Source organism: Mytilus galloprovincialis, chromosome 3, assembly GCF_965363235.1.
Source record: "Mytilus galloprovincialis chromosome 3, xbMytGall1.hap1.1, whole genome shotgun sequence".
NCBI lineage: Eukaryota > Metazoa > Mollusca > Bivalvia > Mytilida > Mytilidae > Mytilus > Mytilus galloprovincialis.
Genome location: NC_134840.1, coordinates 3,795,340 through 3,813,879, shown reverse-complemented (window position 1 = coordinate 3,813,879; position 18,540 = coordinate 3,795,340). Strand labels below are relative to the sequence as shown.

Below are 18,540 nucleotides of genomic sequence, written 5' to 3'. Positions count from 1 at the left end.
ATGTACTTAGATTCTTGATTATTGGCCCAGTTTTCAAGTTGATCCAAATCGGGGTCCACAATTAAACTTTGTTTGATTTCATCAAAAATTGAATAAATGGGGTTCTTTGATATACCAAATCTAACTGTGTATGTAGATTCTTCATTTTTGGTCCTGTTTTCAAATTGGTCTACACTAAAGTCCAAAGGGTCCAAAATTAAACTTAGTCTGATTTCAACAAAAATTGAAATCTTGGGGTTCTTTGATATGCTGAATCCAAAAATGTACTTAGATTTTTGATTATGGGCCCAGTTTTCAAGTTCGTCCAAATCAGGATCTAAAATTATTATATTAAGTGTTGTGCAATAGCAAGTCATTTCAATTGCACAGTATTGCGCAATGGCAAGAAATATCTAATTGCACAATATTGTGAAATAGCAAATTTTTTTTTAATTAGAGTTATCTTTCTTTGTCCAGAATAGTAAGCAAGAAATGTCTACTTGCAAAATATTGTGCAATAGCAAGATTTTTTTTTAATTGGAGTTATCTTTCTTTGTCCAGAATCAACTTAAATCTTTGTTATATACAATATACAATGTATATTCACTTTTTACTACCAACTGATAAATTATAATAAATAACATTCAGTGATAACAAGCAGTTTTTTTTACATCTTAATATTTTATGATGTATTTAAATGAGTAGTTATTGTTGCAAACTCCATTAGAAATTTTAATTGAGATTAGTTTTGGAATAAGGGAAAGGGGGATGTGATTAAAAAAATTGGGTTCAATTTTTCTCATTTGAAATTTCATAAATAAAAAAGAAAATTTCTTCAAACATTTTTATGCCCCACCTACGATAGTAGAGGGGCATTATGTTTTCTGGTCTGTGCGTCCGTCCGTCCATCTGTCCGTTCGTTCGTCCGTCCGTTCGTCCGTCCGTCTGTCCCGCTTCAGGTTAAAGTTTTTGGTCAAGGTAGTTTTTGATGAAGTTTAAGTCCAATCGACTTCAAACTTAGTACACATGTCCCCTATGATATGATCTTTCTAATTTTAATGCCAAATTAGAGTTTTTACCCCAATTTCACGGTCCACTGAACATGGAAAATGATAGTGCGAGTGGGGCATTCGTGTACTGAGGACACATTCTTGTTTTGAGAGGATTAATATTCAACAGCATAGTGAATTGCTCTAAGAGAAAACAAAAATTTTAAGTTCATTAGAACACATTCATTCTGTGTCAGAAACCTATGCTGTGTCAACTATTTAATCACAATCCAAATTTAGAGCTGAATCCAGCTTGAATGTTGTGTCCATACTTGCCCCAACCGTTCAGGGTTCAACCTCTGCGGTCGTATAAAGCTACGCCCTGCGGAGCATCTGGTTGGTAATTGTTATGGGGGTTAAAATCATATGATGTGGAGCTTATTTTTCATGGACACTGTCAAATTCAGAACCCATTACTGGTACGGCTGATTTGCAGCAGCAACAAAACGATTCGTACGGGTTATGTAAAAGGTTAAAGAGATTTGTAAAGCTAACGTTAACAAATGAAAAGGTTTTTAACCGGATTTTTGTGACAAAAATGTCGGTTATTGATTTGGGGATGTACGGCGGGCGGTCGGTCGGGCGGGCGGGCGGGCGGGAATTAAATGTTGTCCGTGCATTAACTCATGAACCGTTCAACCAAAGCTTTTAAAATTTTAAGAGTCATTCTCTGTAAGCATCAAAGGATTTCAAAGAAATTGAGAAATGCATACTCATGGATATCCTTTATTTTCATATCATGGGTTAGTAATGGTGCACTGACAACAAAAATAATAATCATTTAAAAATTTGAAGTGTTGGTTGCCATGGAAACAAGTTGCTCTGATTTTAGTTGAAAAACGTCAAAAATGCTCGATGAAAACTCCATTTTTACCCTTTTTTATCGCTTTTTTTCCAATAGACTGGACACATCTATCCCCAGTTTTCTTTTGCTCTACAACTATTATCTATTAGTGTTTCAAAATACATTTGAAAGTTTCGAAAGTTTTTTCATCTAAAGTAAAAAATTTGAAATTTAAAATTTGATGTTTTTCAAAAAATCAAGATTTGCAAAAAATCACAAAATAACCCAATTTTATGGCTTCAAATTTTTTTTTTCCAGATTTTTTGGCATAAACGAAGATCATCATTATAAAATATTGCATCTGATGCATTCTTGACAAAAATATCTCAGAGGGTATATTTTTTATTTTTTTTTTAATTTTGTTTGAAAAAAGATCACTTCTGAATTTTTGGATTTTTTTTTTTTTAATTTTAGGGAAAAAAAATCCAGGCATAAATTTCATTATTGCAATCCTTTTATCAGATGATCAAATAAGAACATGAAAATAAACTACACACATTATGATACCTTACATACTAGTACATGTAGACAATGAAAAAAAAATGAGATATAAATATCATGTTTTTTATACGAAAAATGACCAAAAAAAATCCTTCGAATGATCTTGTCTGTTAACTTTTTCCATACATTCCCTGATTAGACAACTGAAATCTACATTTTGCATGCAAGTTGTTGGAAACTGGTAACTTTATAATGAACGACTGAATTGCAAGCTTTCAATTATCTGCCTTTTCTTTTTACATTAGTATGTGTCGCAATTGTTTTCATAACCATACTTAACTATTGCTATCAAAACATATGTTTCGATAACTTGACGTGATGGAATTAACTTGCATTATTTATTGTGCTATTGACAACTGATCTCTGTCAAATAATGCATACATTTCTTGATCCATATACTATAATAGGTTTTAATCCAACATAGTAAGATTAAGATATTGTAGTTTTTATTCAGAGAAATATTTTTAATTTCTACAAAGTACAAAAATACAGCAATGATTATAGTAAGATAAAAAGTAAATGAAGCAAAGAATGAATAACGAGTAAGCTAAGTTGTTATAACGAGTGAAATTAGCTAAGTCGTTAAACAAGTTAGCTAAGTTGTTTAAACAAATAAGCTAAGTCGTTAAAACAATTTAGCTAAGTTGTTATAACAAGATAAATATGCTAACTCGTTATAACAACTTAGCTAAGTTGTTTAAACAAGTAAGCCAAGTCGTTAAAACAAGTTAGCTAAGTTGTTATAACAAGTTAGCTAAGTTGTTATAACAAGTAAGCTAAGTTGTTTAAACAAGTTAGCTAAGTTGTTATAACAAGATAAATATGCTAAGTCGTTATAACAACTTAGCTAAGTAGTTTAAACAAGTTAGCTTAGTCGTTATAACGACTTAAAAATAAAAATCTACCCTGACACTTACCGGTTTCCGTAGATTGGTTTACCCTAAAACAGACACATTTCCCTCGGACACTGACTTCAGGGGAAACATGGTGAACAAATTAACATATCTCCCTTGGGCAAGGTAACCAATTGTAATTTGTATAATATTCAATGTTGATTCTGGTTGTTTGAGAACTGATATTCATGACATCTAATTGCATCCAAAACGTCTCGAAATATCACAATATTGCTGAAAGCGGCATACAAACCATCAATCATTGTTAACCTAGTTAATTTTATAATGCTTTAAATGATAAATTGATCTTTCAACCTTTTCAAAAAATAACAGTGGGCAAATTATACATTTAATCTTCAGTGAAATTATAAATTAAATCTACAGATATGAATATAGAATACAAATTCATCACCGGTCTTCGTCCACATATGGCGATTTTTAGGAAATGTTTACCGCAAAGTGTAACATGAAAGCAATGGTTTTTTTCCCGTTATTTAAATAAATTCCATTGGACACATATACTGACCTCGCTTGCATAAAGTTATAAACAGACATAATTGAGGGATGTTGAAAGTGATGTAATATGTACTTGGTCCGATTATGTGGCAATAAGTTTTGAGTATACAATTCATAACATTTTTGTCGAGCCTGCAACTTTTGTTGCAGAAAGCTCGACATAGGGATAGTGATCCGGCGGCGGCGTTAGCTCACTTTTTAAAAGCTTTATATTTAGAAGGTAGAAGACCTGGATGCTTCATACTTTGTATATAGATGCCTCATGTTACGAACTTTCCGTCAGTCACATGTCCAATGTCCTTGACCTCATTTTCATGGTTCACATGGTTCAGTGACTACTTGAAAAAAGAGTTAAGATTTTTTGTAATGTTAAATTCTCTCTTATTATAAGTAATTGGATAACTATATCTGGTATGTGCGTACCTTGCAAGGTCCTCATGCCCGTCAGACAGTTTTCACTTGACCTCGACCTCAATTCACGGATCAGTGAACAAGGTTAAGTTTTGGTGTTCAAGTCCATATCTCAGATACTATAAGCTATAGGTCTAGTATATTTGGTGTGTGGAAGGACTGTAAGGTGTACATGTCCAACTGGCAGGTGTCATCTGACCTTGGCCTCATTTTCATGGTTCAGTGGTTGTAGTTAAGTTTTTGTGTTTAAGTCTGTTTTTCTTATACTTAATGCAATAGGTGTACTATATTTGGTGTATGGAATGATTGTAAGGTGTACATGTATAGCTGACAGGTGTCATCTGACCTTGACCTTATTTTCATGGTTCAGTGGTTTAATAGCTAAGTTGTTGTGTTTTGGTCTGTTTTTCTTATACTAGATGCAATAGGTCTTCTATATTTGGTGTATGGAATGATTGTAAGGTGTACCTGTCTAGCTGACAGGTGTCATCTGATCTTAACCTCATTTTCATGGTTCAGTGGTCAAAGTTAAGTTTTTGAATTTTGGTCTATTAGTCATTTTTTCTAATACTTTATGTATAAGGTCAACTATATTTGGTTTTTGGAAATATTTTATGATATATTTGTCTGTTACGCAGGTTTTACTTGATCTTGAACTCATTTTCACGGCTTATTGCTCAGTGTTAAGTTTTTGTGTTTTGGTCTGTTTTTCTGAATTTATAAGCAATAAGTCAACTATATTTGTTGTATTGAAGAATTGTTAGCTGTACATGTCAGCCTGGCATGGTTCATCGATCAATGTTTTCTTGGTTAATGTTGAGTTTATGTGACAGTTGTAATAAAGCTTTACATTTGTTCTATCAACATAATATCTATGATTAGTAAAGAAGGCGAGACATTTCAGCGTGTGCACTCTTGTGTTTAAGTAAACTTACATATAAGGTGGAGAACTGAATTGAAAAATTTAGAAATTCTTCTATATGTTAAAGGACATAAAACTCGCAGTCTCTGCACTAAACTACAAGTAAAATTCTTCTATTCCAACTAAACTTTTAAAATAATTAATCTTCCGGCTTGTGTTCTCAAAAGTTTAGCATACAGGCAAAACTCTTGAATAGTTAAAGTGACATCACAAAAATTTAAAATTGATCTGTATTTTGTAGTAATTATCATTGTGTATAAGTTTTATCACATTTGGTTGAGGCTAACTTTAGAGAATGGAAATACATGTCCTGACCACATGATACGCTCGTCACGTTTTCAAAGCATAAAGATCAATAACAGCTGTTTAGTCAACAACATAATTGTGCTACTTTTTATACGCCTGTTTACAGGATGTATTTTGGTATACTGCATTGTAATTTGGTTTATGAGAATAAAGATATATATATATATATATACGACTCATTGCTGACCATCAGCTTTTGTCTACTCTATGGTTGGGTTGTTGTCTCTTTGACACATTTTCAGTCCCAATTTCATTGTCCGTCCGTCATCAACATTTGGGACATTTAACTCAAAAACGCTTTTATCAATTTGCATAAAACTTTGGTGAATTGTTTTTATTTATTGACCTGAATTCCCTTTCGTTTTTAAAATTTTTAGATTTTACCTTTCTAAGTTTATCGGGTTTTATTCATTAAAAAAGGAGAATTTTCCAGTTTTCAGACAAAAATCAAAAATGCTTTTACCAACTTGCAAATAATTTTAGTGAATTGTTTATATCTTTTCACATGGACTCCTTTTTGTTTTGTAATTCTAGATATTACATTTCCAGTATCATACCTGCCAACTTTTCAAAATGCCCATGGCAGTTTAGCGTGCAATATTGCTTTAACAATATTTTAATGTTGTTTTTGAGCTTCTTCATTCTGTTACAAGCCTATAGCCCTTGTAAAATCAAATGTTTTGTTTAAAATTGTTAACAAAATTGCTCTTTCAAAATTTCCATTTAGGAGCTTTCATGGGGGAAAGCCCCGCAAATAGTGACAGTTGGCAGGTATGCAGTATACAGGATTTTATTCATAAAACCAGAGGCTCTAAAGAGCATGTGTCGATTACCTTGGTATATGTGCATGTTAAACAAAGGACACAGATGAATTCATGACAAAATAGTGTTTTGGTGATGGTAACGTGTTTGTAGATCTTACGTTAATGAACATTATTGCTGCTTACAATTATCTCTATCTATAATGAACTTGGCCCAGTAGTTACAGTGGGAAATATTTTGTAAATATTTTTAAAAATGTATACAATTCATGAAAATTGTTTAAAAGTGAATATAAAGGGCAATAAATCCTTAAGGGACCATCTTGGGTATGTTGACTTATTTTTAGGTCTTACTTTGCTGTTTATTATTGATGATTACAGTTTATCTCTTTCTATAATAATATTCAAGATAATAACAAAAAGCTGCAAAATTTTCTTAAAATTACCAATTAAGGGGCTGCAACCAAACAACAGGTTGTCCAATTCATCTGAAAATTTCAGTGAAGATAGAACTTGACCTGATTAACAATTTTTCCCGAAGGTCGATTTGCTCTAAATGCTTTGGTTTCAGAGATATAAGCAAAAATCTACATTTTACCCCTATGTTGTATTTTTAGTCATGGAGGCCATCATGGTTGGTGGGCCGGGTCACCGGACACATTTTTTAAACGAATACCCCAATGATGATTGTGGACAAATTTGGTAAAATTTTGTTCAGAGGAGAAGATTTTTTTAAAGTTAACGACGGCAGGTGACGGACGCCGGACGCAAAGTGAAGAGAAATGCTCACTTGGCCCTTCGGGTCAGGTGAGTTAAAAAGGGGGATTTTTCACTTTTCAGACAATATCTCAAAAATGCTTTCAGCCATTCTTATGAAACTTTGATGAATTATTTATATCTATTGATGTAAGCTTCCTTTATAATTTTACAAATTTTACAATTTACATTTCCAAGTCATAAGGTTTTATTCATAAGAAAGGGGGATTTATAAGTTTTTTTTTTTATAATAACTCAAAAATGCTTTCGGCAATATCATGAAACTTTATTGAATTGTTTATATCTATTGATGCAAGCTAACTTTTGATTTCATACATTAGCTAATATAACATTGAGAAGTAATTGAGCTTTATTCTTTGAAAATATGACAGACGTATCATGCACTCATGGCGCAGCTGTTTAATAGACAGGTAAATACTGCTATAAATGGTGATCTTGGCTTGAAGTCCTGTTCCTTGTCCCAACCCCCACATCAATAATTTCATACAGTTAAAGATTTGATATTGTTTTCGTGTCACAAGTATGTCTCTTTCTGGCAGAACTTTTCCTCTTGTCATCAGGTTCACAGCAAGTACTGCTCGACCCAATCTCTTCTTTTAATTGTCTACATGTTTGGTGTGTTCCAATTTCACTCAACACCAGGCAAAGATTTTTCCTTTTCCTTTCTCCATTAAATGGCATTTTGCATGAGCAATTGTTGGGAATGTGTTAAACATTACAAAAAAATCATTTGTAAAATTTCAACTTAAATAATTTAGCACAAAACCAATTGATGGAATGATTTCATTTTCACAAGTTCAGTAGAGCACCGGGAATGTTTTCAACAGTCTTATTTGTGATTAAACCGTGAGCGGTAAACAAAACACATTCTATTGTGTTTATAGTACTTTAAATACATTTGTCACGGTCCTACAATTGGAATTGTTTTCTGTAGACAAACAAAAACGTTTGTGTCTTCTTGTCTGAAGAGTAATTCAGGGGAAGCTACTCCTGCTACACAGGGGTAATTAAAAGGGGCTTTAAATTGAGATTTTAGTGTTCAGCAGTTGTTATATTTAATTTTGATTACATGTATTTTTTTCTGAGATCAAGATTAAGTATTTGCAGACATTTAAAGCATTTTTGTCAATTTCAATATTATTTTTGTAACAATATAAAAAACGGTAATTTCGAAAACCATGTTTTCAAAAAATTGAATTTACCAAAATTTTCAAATATACCCCTCCCAATTTTTTGTATTTTGATTAAGCAATGGTTAAACTATTTAAAAATAATTTTAACCATATTGGGAAAATCTGGGTTGAAAATTTTCGAAGCTTTCAAAACAGGGTAAAATTGGATTTTCAATACACATGGAATTTGACCCTTTTTGGAGCTAGGTTCTTGACATACATGCTATTAAATATATTTTTTTAAATGCAATTTTTAAATATGTCGTTACCATACTTATTCATAATAGCAAATACAATTTTCTTTTTTATTCTCTTGAAGGCCGTATTTATCTGACTAAAATTGCACATTTTTAGCCTTTTTTCCTTGCCAAAATTGACCAAAAAGTGTTCAAGCCGTTACCATAGCAACCAAAATTTTTTACACGAAACTGGTTGTATTTTTCAGTATATCTCAACTGTTAGATCATTTTTACAAATTTTTAACTAATTCTGTGACATGTCATTTCCACATGATTTTGATGCTTACAGAGAATGACTCTTAATATGTTGTTACTGACAACTAAATGAAGGTCAAGTTCAATAATGGCGATTTTGACTTTTACCGTTCAGGAGTTATGGTTCTTGAAAGATTGAAAAATGGAGTTTCCAGTCGTGTCCGTGCATTTACGCATGAACTGTTCTACCTAAGCTTCCCAAATTTTAATATGTTGTTACTGATGACAAAATGAAGGTCAAGTTCAATAATGGCGATTTTGACTTTTACCGTTCAGAAGTTATGGTTCTTGAAAGATTGAAAAATGGAGTTTCCAGTTGTGTCCGTGCATTTACGCATGAACTGTTCTACCTAAGCTTCCCAAATTTTAATATGTTGTTACTGATGACAAAATGGAGGTCAAGGTCAATAATGACGATTTTGACTTTTACCGTTCAGGAGTTATGGTTCTTGAAAGATTGAAAAATGGTGTTTCCAGTCGTGTCCGTGCATTTTCTCATGAACCATTCAACCAAAGCTTTTGAAATTTTTATATGTTGTTACTGATGGCAAATTAGAGGTCAAGTTCAATAATGACGATTTTGACTTCTACCGTTCAGGAATTATGGTTCTTGAAAGATTGTGAAATGGCGTTCCATTCACGTTGTTGCATTTACTCATGAACCATTCAACCTAAGCTATTCAAATTTTAAGATGTTGATACTGATGACAAAATGGAGGTCAAATTTGATATTGACGATTTTCACTTTCACCATTCATCAGTAATGGTTCTTGTGATATTGCCAGGACACAAATAAATATTAATAAATCCGGTTTGCTGTCGTTGTGACAGCCTCTTGTTAATGACTTTATCTGATAAATTGATGATGTGCAACATGCATCTTTCGAGTCTGAATAGAAACCGGAAACGCGGATGTATCAATTTGATTGTAATATACGAAATGAATTCGGAATTACGATACGATATTTCTTTTACAGGAAATATTTATAAGTTTTTACTTTTTTAACTTTTAAAGTAATTCTTAATTATCGTTACAGCAGTACTCGAGTTATTTGCGATGAAATAATATGTACTGTTTTGCGTCTTATTTTGTACTCCTTAAAAAAGGGGGATGCTAATTGCGTAAGTTAAAAAATAAAGCACATGTTCGACTTGGTAACTGGAATATTAATTTATTTATTTAATCTAAATTATCATAATCATTTGCTGAAACTTAGTTGATTAATTCGACAAATGGATCGTCTATCTTCAGACAGTATTCTCCTGTCTGGTTTGTTGATCTACCTGTACAAGCTCAGGTACAAGTGATTAGCGATCTTAATCCGGATATCCCTCAGGCGTTAGAACTGCATTGGATTATAACATAAAAAGCCTACGGGTTATGCAATTACATGCATTTGATTATAATTGATAAAAAAATGGCGTCGGGCTACGATTATAATTGATAAAAAAATGGCGTCGGGCTACAAAAAACGATGAAGTTTTGAACGTTGGCGGAAGACAATTTAACAATGGCGCAAGACAATTTAACGATGGCGCGAGTCATTTGACGATGGCGCAAGACATTTGAACGATGGCGGGGCGCCATCGTTAAACAGGCCATGGAGATCCCTGATGATTGCCAATGAGACAACTCTCCACAAAACACCAAAATGACACAGAAATCAAAAACTATAGGTCAATTTACGACCTTCAATATTGTACTATTTTCTCCTATAGAATAACATGCTAACAGATCATTCTTGTTAACACAAAGGTAAAGCTCTATGGAATACTTCCAGTTTATATTTTCAAGTGTCCTGCCAATGAATGAAAGCAAAAACAAACAAATGAAGACCATCCTAGCTTTTCAATGTGATGTCTTAGGAAAAAGTTAATCTATCTTCTCTGAATCTCATTACAAGTGTGTCTTGCTGACAATGTTATTTTTATTTCTTAACAGTCAATCAAACACCAAATTTATCTGCAACATTACAAGCAGCAGTCCATGGTTTGGTATCAACAACCCAGCCTCTAGTGGACCACAATACGATGTTAATGAGGCAAGGACCTCTTTCCCTGTTTACTCCACATTCTGCTGGTACTTCTTATACTACATCTTCTGATGGTAAGTCCAATATTAGTCTTCATATTTGTTAATTTCTAAAATATACAATACTTATGAATTTAATAAAAAGAAACATATTCAAAATGGTTTTTAGAAAATATTTTTCATGAATTTATGGTGAACTTTTATTTAGTTTGTGTAGAAAATTGTACATATTACAGGTTAGGTGGACCTTAACAAATATTACATATACATTAAAATTAGCTGATCGTGAATTCAAAATTCAAGCATGTGTTAACAGCCTAAGTGATTTATTGTAATGTTCTGTGATTTTAAGGGGCAGTTTAACCCAAAATTCTAAGGTCAAAAATTGAATCATGCAATTTTATTTCTCTCGTCAGTCTATTCCAAAGGAGGAGGTAAATGTTGTAAAGAATGTCATAAGTAGCTGATAAAGAAGGCAAGCTTTAGAATAAAGAGTAGATTGAGCCCTGTGACATTTCTTTTTTTATATTTTAGGAAATGTGATAAGGCCTACAACTCCAAAAGATTCCTCATCTGGATCTATCCCATCTACCTCTGTTGTCATGGCAACAGCTTCAATACCGGTCAATGTTCCAGCTTTATCAGCAATGGCCATAGCCAGCAGTAATATTCACAGTTTAGCTACAGCGTCCAGTAATTTGTATATAAATGCAGCACAGGCTACAGGTGTTCCACAGTTTCAGAGTAGTCAACCAACAAACATACCTGTAACTAATGCCAACTCTTCACCCAGACCAAGTATACTGAGGAAACGCACAAACGAAGGGTAGGCTAAAAATTTAATTCTTATCAGTCCTTTGCCATTTCAAAGAAACTTAAAACTATTTTTTATACCATTAACATCATATTGAACAATATAGAAAAGGGAAATGGGTCTAAATGACATTCAAACCAAAGCATATTCAGGTGGAACAAAAAGTCTTAATGTTATGTCTCTATTTTGATACCTGCAAAGACCAAAAATAAAGGCATAATCTTATTTCAGTATGACAGTGGTAAAGAAACCAGTGTGTGGTTTAAATACAGTACAAGAAAAGTTACCAGACAATAACAGTCCTCGGCCTGATTCTCGGACAGACTCTGCCCCTCAATCAAATACAAGTTCGCCTAAAACACCAGCTACACCTGCAGGGTGAGTCTTGAGTCAGATTTATTAATAGAACATTGCTGCATGGGCCAGAATTATAATTTATTGTGATGACTGTTGCAGACACAACTTATTCAAAGTTAGATACTGTGGATTCATTTATTTTCGTCATATAAGGAAAACTTACATGTTTAATAGTGGATATTTAATTTTGTGGTATTGCCGAGCTCTGCATACAAATCTATATTATATTTCTTATTCGTTGAACATTTAATTTTGTGGTTCATCTGTACCCACGAAATCCACGAAAATTGGGTATTTTAGGAATAATGATAAATCCACATTAGTTTAGGAATTTTGTAGATCATGAATAAACCATATCTTGTAAACTGTAAAAGATAGTGAAAATCTGTAAACTTCAATCACAAAAAAAACAAGATCTACAAAAATCCCAATATATACGATCAGATGAATCGCTTACAGGAGTTATTGCCCTTATATGTAGAAAGTGGAAACAGTAATTAGGTTATTGAACTAAAAGGATTGGTTCTTATTAGTTTTTAAGTGTTAGCCTATTATTACAATTTTTGATTAGTGAGGTATTCAGGCTCTTTTGAATCATGGTCCATATCTGTCTTTAATATACATTTAAATATTAAAAGGAAATGAAATACCACTGGTCAAGTTCTGTTCATTTTATTTTTCAGTGAAAGCCAGTCTTCAACAGATACAGCTTTATCGAGTGAAGCAACCACACCTACCCAGAATGCATTGTCTGATTTACGAATAAAACAAGAACCACCAGATACAATAGAAAATGGTAAAACTTTTAAAACTGAAAGAGATATTTAGGAGTGATTTATATGAAATGAATTTAATCCATTAGATATGACATCCCTTAATGGAGCTGTTACCCTTTAGTTTTGTGATTTGAGCAAAAAGTTTAAGAAGATAGAAAGAAATTGTGAACATTAATTTTTTCCACCAATATCAGATCATTAAAAAAGAGATTTTTGTCATGAATTCTATTCTAGTCCAAAATGTTGGAGAGTGTTTATTGTTGAAGATGCACATAGACCTAGGTCCTCTAAGTTAATAGATATAAAAAGATGTGGTATGAGTGCCAATGAGACAACTCTCCATCCAAGTCACAATTTATAAAAGTAAACCATTATATAAATGAATGGAAAACAAATTGAAACACCATGGCCTTATTTATGTTTTAAATACTTTTATTTTTTTTTCAAAAATACAAAGTGATTTCTTACATTATCTTTATTAAGTTACTATCTTCTGTACAGGGTTGTAGTATTTCATTTATCTCTAATTCCTAAGATTATTTTTCAGGTTTTCCAAATAGCTCTTCATTACCAAATAGTACTGAAACTTCACCTAGAAAAAAACCTAGAAAACAACTTTTGTAAGTTATTTGATATTACAATTCAATTAAAAATTCAAAAAGATAACTTTATTTTTTTTTTTTGCATTGTATTTTAAGAGAACACATTTATCAAGGTTCAGTGACGTATAATTATGTAAACACAAAATTTTAATTTGATTTGAAATTTTAAAAACCAGTATTGATAGGACTTAAATTACAAAAACTGTTATTTTTGGAACAATTTTTTGATTCCCTATAATATTACAGAATAACCCTTTGAAACCTTTAATAGTAACCAGAACACTCTCAAAGCATTATAAAGGAGTAGGTTCAATAAGTCCCTAAATTAGCCCCCAACTACAATTTCATATTAGGATTAATTGGCCAATATCAAAATGAATCTTAGCTTATACAATGACTAGATAGGAAATATGTCTTTTTGTTGGAAATTTACTTACTTGCTTTCTATTCAGGAAGTTCAAAAATAGTTCTATTAACTTTCTCACATGTCTTTTCATTAATTTAAATATTTTATCCTTAGAAAACTTACTCCTATTTATGATCTCTTGTTTTCAAAATAAATGATTTACTGTATTTTAGACAATTTATATTCTTACTCTTTGAAGGTTTAAGCATATAATCACATTTCATTTCTTTCATTATAAATAGACATGTGAATGAAGAATTAAAAGACAGTTCAACATCAGAAGATGACGACTTTGAAGAAGATAAAATAGACATCAGAGAGGAAGATATAGAATTCAGAGATGGTAATTATCATTTGTTTTATTACCAAAATAGACAATTTCTGTCTTAAATAAAAATTTCCGTTACACCATTTTATAATGAATTGGCATATAAATATTTTCCATGGAAATGTTAACAGGGAGAAATGAAACATGTTAAACAGTTTTAACAAAAAAAACATACAATGAGTTTGTAGATTTTTTGTGTGCTTTATGTCCAGAGGCAAGAATTTAATGCATGTTTTGCAATTTAAAATAAGGAAATATGACACGAGTATGATTCAAACAAAATTTTAATTGCAATTTAAAATAAGGAAATGTACAGTAGTATGATTGACAATTGGACACCTATCCACCATAGACAATATGATGTACATGTAGATGTTAGCAACTTTATGTCGACTTACAGCCTTCAACAATGAGCAAAGCCCATACTGTATAGCAAGCTATAAAAAGCTGTGGCATGAAAAATATGTACAACAATTCTAATGAGAAATCCAAAGTGCTTATTTATGCTAAAACAATAAAAGAAAATCTAATATGGCAATTAGCAAGTAAAATTACAATATGAACAAGTTTTTAGTAGGAAAATTAAAATTGATTATTAAAGTTTTTATTTGGATTTTTTTTTCAGAATATGTGGATGACGAAGGAGTCCGGTGGACGTTGGAAAAAAATAGACCAAATATTTCTTTATTGAACTTTTATAATTTTACATGGAAGTCTCGGAATAATCATTTCCAAAGATATACTGATGTTAAACCAAAAGGTAAATCTAGTCATTGTATGAATAAATGAACTGTCACTAGAATGAGAGAGATACAGCAGATTTACACAAATAGATATCTGTGAAATGACAGGATTAGTTTTTGTGGTATAAACGCATCTAGCTATTTCCTGAGTGGTTATACATTTAATATAAGATATATGAATATGCTTAAATCATACAAAGACTAACATGGATCAAATTGTTTAAAATTCCACCGTTTCAATGACAACAAACTAATATTGGTTGTATAATTCATAACAGTAACTCAAGTATGCTTCACAAATCAAATAAAATCATTATTCAATGAACCCAGAAAACGAGATATAGCAAGAAGGCAATCATGTCCTATGGACCAAATTGTGAAAAAATAGATTTTACAGTGAATCTAAAAAAAATTTTCCAACAGTGATGTATTAGAGGTTAAGCTAGTTAAATATAAAAAAAGAAGATATGATATGATTGCCAATGAGAAAACTCTCCAAAAGAGACCAAATGATAAAGCCAGGTTTTATCCACAATTTCTGCATAAGAAAATGCCTATACCAAGTCAGGAGTGTGACAGTTGTTATCCATTCGTTTGATGTGTTTGAGCTTTTGATTTTGCCATTTGATTACATGCTTTCTGTTATTAATTTTCCTTGGAGATCAGTATTTTTGTTATTTTACTCTAACCATGAAACATGACGATTTTAAGATCTGTTAATTTCATTTGTTGATAATGACTTTTCCTATTACTTTTGTGTAAGAGAAAATTTTATGAATTTGTTTTTCAGATGAAAGGCGACCTACTGTAAATGAGCTATCAAATCAAAGAGCAGTGACACAAAAGGCCAGTGGATGGAAGTTATATCATATGGCTGCACAGATGGAAGATCTGGTAAACATAGTTTTTGAAAGATTGGAACAATTGTTCCCATGTTATTGGTTCTAAAAAACAAAGAAGATAATATACAACAAATATGAAGTTGGCAATCTTATTTCATTTGATTTAAACAATTGATTTGTTCCAATAGCAAAAGAAGGAACTATGCCATTCCATCTAATGTAGAAATATTTATCACATGGTCATCAATACTCCCAAGAATAGCATGTGGGTTTCACTGAAGATGATAATTGATTGGTGTTCCATCAGCAGAAGCAAGGACTATTATTATTACTAATTTGTCTTTTAATTTGATAACCCAGTTTAGAAACACAGCTTCAACCACTTGAATTAATGTTAACATAAAAAAGAAGATGTGGTATGATTGCTAATGAGACAACTGTCCACAGGAGACCAAAATGACACAGAAATTAACAACTATAGGTCACTGTACGGCCTTCAACAATGAGCAAAGCCCATACTGCATAGTCAGCTATATAAGGCCCCAAAATGACAATGTAAAACAATTCAAATGAGAAAATTAACGGCCTTATTTGTATAAGAAAATGAACGAAAAACAAATATGTAACACATAAACGACAACCACTGAATTACAGGCACATACATAAATAAGATCACTTGGGCAGAAGTTGACCTAAGCAATGGGAAAATACAGAAAAATACAAAACTTTGCAGTCAGAACATGTATATTCACTCTTGCACAAATTAAAATAAAACCAGATTTCATGAATTTTCAGTTCTAACAATTATGATAGTAAGGCATTTTTATTTACATGTTAAGAATTCCTCATTTTCAGACAGGACTAGAAAAAACATTACATCAGAAAGTGCTGTCACTGCAAGAGTCAATAGCTCCACAACCAGTCCGACAACATGCTCCAGAGGATGACTCAGGACTCTTACACGAATTAACTCAGGTAAGACAAGACTAAAAGTTGTCATATGTGTGCTTTCAAGTTGAAAAAAAGGTATTTATTAATTTCATCTTACTATACTAGAATAAAACACTTCTTATGATTAACATTTAATGTAAAGCAGTTTTAATGAGAACAATATTTATGTCTGCAGCTTGCCTATTGTTTACTGTAATCAAGTATTTCCACTTTTTTCAGGCAAACTTACAGAGAAGCAAATTAATAGCGGATCAGTTAGACGAAGCAAAGACTTCTATGTTAAAAGTGCTGGACCATAAAACCAAAATATTTGAGATTATAAACAAACATATGAGTAAACGACCAATCAAAAAGAAAGAGAGATCATAGCAATAGTTTTGTGTTTTTATATTACACATTGTGTTCATATGTTGTTAGTAGAGAGATTGGCGGAAAGCAGATAACAGTTGGAATTGTTAACAGCATGTTATTTTGATGGAAGAATAATTACAGAATGGAATATAATTATTAGATCTATAGTTTGTATGATCTTCTATTTTATGTAAACCTGTTATTGCATCAGAACTAATTATGTAATGAGAGATAAATATGTGCATTCAATAAAGAAGGAGATATTTTACAGGGTCACATTATAGTAATGTGACAACATTTGTTTGTATCATGTGACAGGTTAACTATCTTCCAGTCTCTTGATGCCATATACTTTTATTTGTTTGTTGATGTTTTTATTAGGTGCAACATCAGTGCTATAACAGATGACCGGTGTTTAGGGATTAAATGGCAATGTGTTTACGAGCTAAATCTAACACAAGTATTGTGAAAGGAAATGTCATTCAGTCTTCTCAGTATATTGCTAGACCTACTAATATAAAGATAAGCTTGAATTCAAAAGTTAGAATAAACATTCTTTACAGTACAGTATGAAATCACAGTAACCAATCATATACAAGCAATGATAGTATTTAGTTTGACAGAACTATATTGTTAATGAATATGTATCTTTACCATTTCATGCTAAAAAGTTAATAGTAGTCACCAGATCTTAATGAATAAAGTGATGTCATTGAAAACATCAAAACAATTTATGAAGGCTATTTATTTTACATCACTAATAACATCTTTTTTTTAATTCATTCAAAGCATTTGGTAACTAAATAACATGAAATTGTATTGTCTTATAACATTGTATTGATAATAGGTTAGCATGTATAGATGGTTATTTTTATATGCATTATGTTGCAATTGTTATCTGATGAAAATTAGATAAAGAACAATGAAATTTAACAATCTTTGTTATTGTTTTATATCTTTAAACACCAAATGTTTTCCAGCTATCGTCTTTGTTTTATCTACTAGTTGATGACCAGAGAACATTTGCAATTTCAGTTATGATTTGGTGATATTTATCTCTTCTCGTTTTAAACTTGCGTGTGGTCATTTGATTCTTGCATCACTTTTGTTTTTCTTGGCAATTCTTTAAATCTGAGTGACAGAACGAAATAAAACTTGCACATTCTGCACCTTCTACTTTTATCTAAATTGTCATCAAATCAATCTCAGCTTAAAAAATGATGAATGTCATCTGAATCAACATTTGATTTTTGATCTTTGTAAGACGCAGACAAAGATAAGGGACATATAGACACAGTAGGAATGGATTGGAGGAACATAACGACAAGAAAGAGAATAAAACATCAACTCTTGTAAATTTAAGTATAAATTTTCCTATTTGACAAGTATTTTTGATTGTTTTGTCTCACCTTGGAAGAAAGTTGTAGAATGCGAAACATAGGAATTTCAATCTGGCATCAACCATTTGTTAAAAGCTTTATATTTCAGAAGACCTTGATGATTTATACCTTGTATACAGACGCCTAATGTTACGATCTTTCTGTCCATTATATGTCGTTTATCCTTGACCTCATTTGCACAATTTTTGTTTCTCATGAATTTCTCACTAACTATGATCAATAGGATTACTATATTTATAGTATATTGCTTATTGCGAAGATCTACATGTTCATCAGACATGGTTCACTAGATCTCAACTTCATATCATGGATC

General features: G+C 31.7%; 1 protein-coding gene across 2 annotated transcripts in view; it reads left to right on the top strand.

Annotated features, from left to right (window-relative positions):
* LOC143066991 (uncharacterized) overlaps window positions 1-17,763 on the top strand; it is a 53,481-nt gene extending 35,718 nt beyond the window's left edge. For both annotated transcript variants that reach the window (XM_076239904.1, XM_076239903.1), the window contains exons 10-19: window positions 10,568-10,732; window positions 11,192-11,483; window positions 11,703-11,849; window positions 12,512-12,624; window positions 13,152-13,224; window positions 13,855-13,955; window positions 14,566-14,700; window positions 15,474-15,577; window positions 16,381-16,500; window positions 16,696-17,763. In XM_076239904.1, the coding sequence (XP_076096019.1) occupies window positions 10,568-10,732; window positions 11,192-11,483; window positions 11,703-11,849; window positions 12,512-12,624; window positions 13,152-13,224; window positions 13,855-13,955; window positions 14,566-14,700; window positions 15,474-15,577; window positions 16,381-16,500; window positions 16,696-16,845 (1,400 nt within the window). In that variant the 3' untranslated portion in view covers window positions 16,846-17,763. The remainder of the gene's footprint in view (window positions 1-10,567; window positions 10,733-11,191; window positions 11,484-11,702; window positions 11,850-12,511; window positions 12,625-13,151; window positions 13,225-13,854; window positions 13,956-14,565; window positions 14,701-15,473; window positions 15,578-16,380; window positions 16,501-16,695) is intronic.
* Window positions 17,764-18,540: the final 777 nt, after the last annotated feature.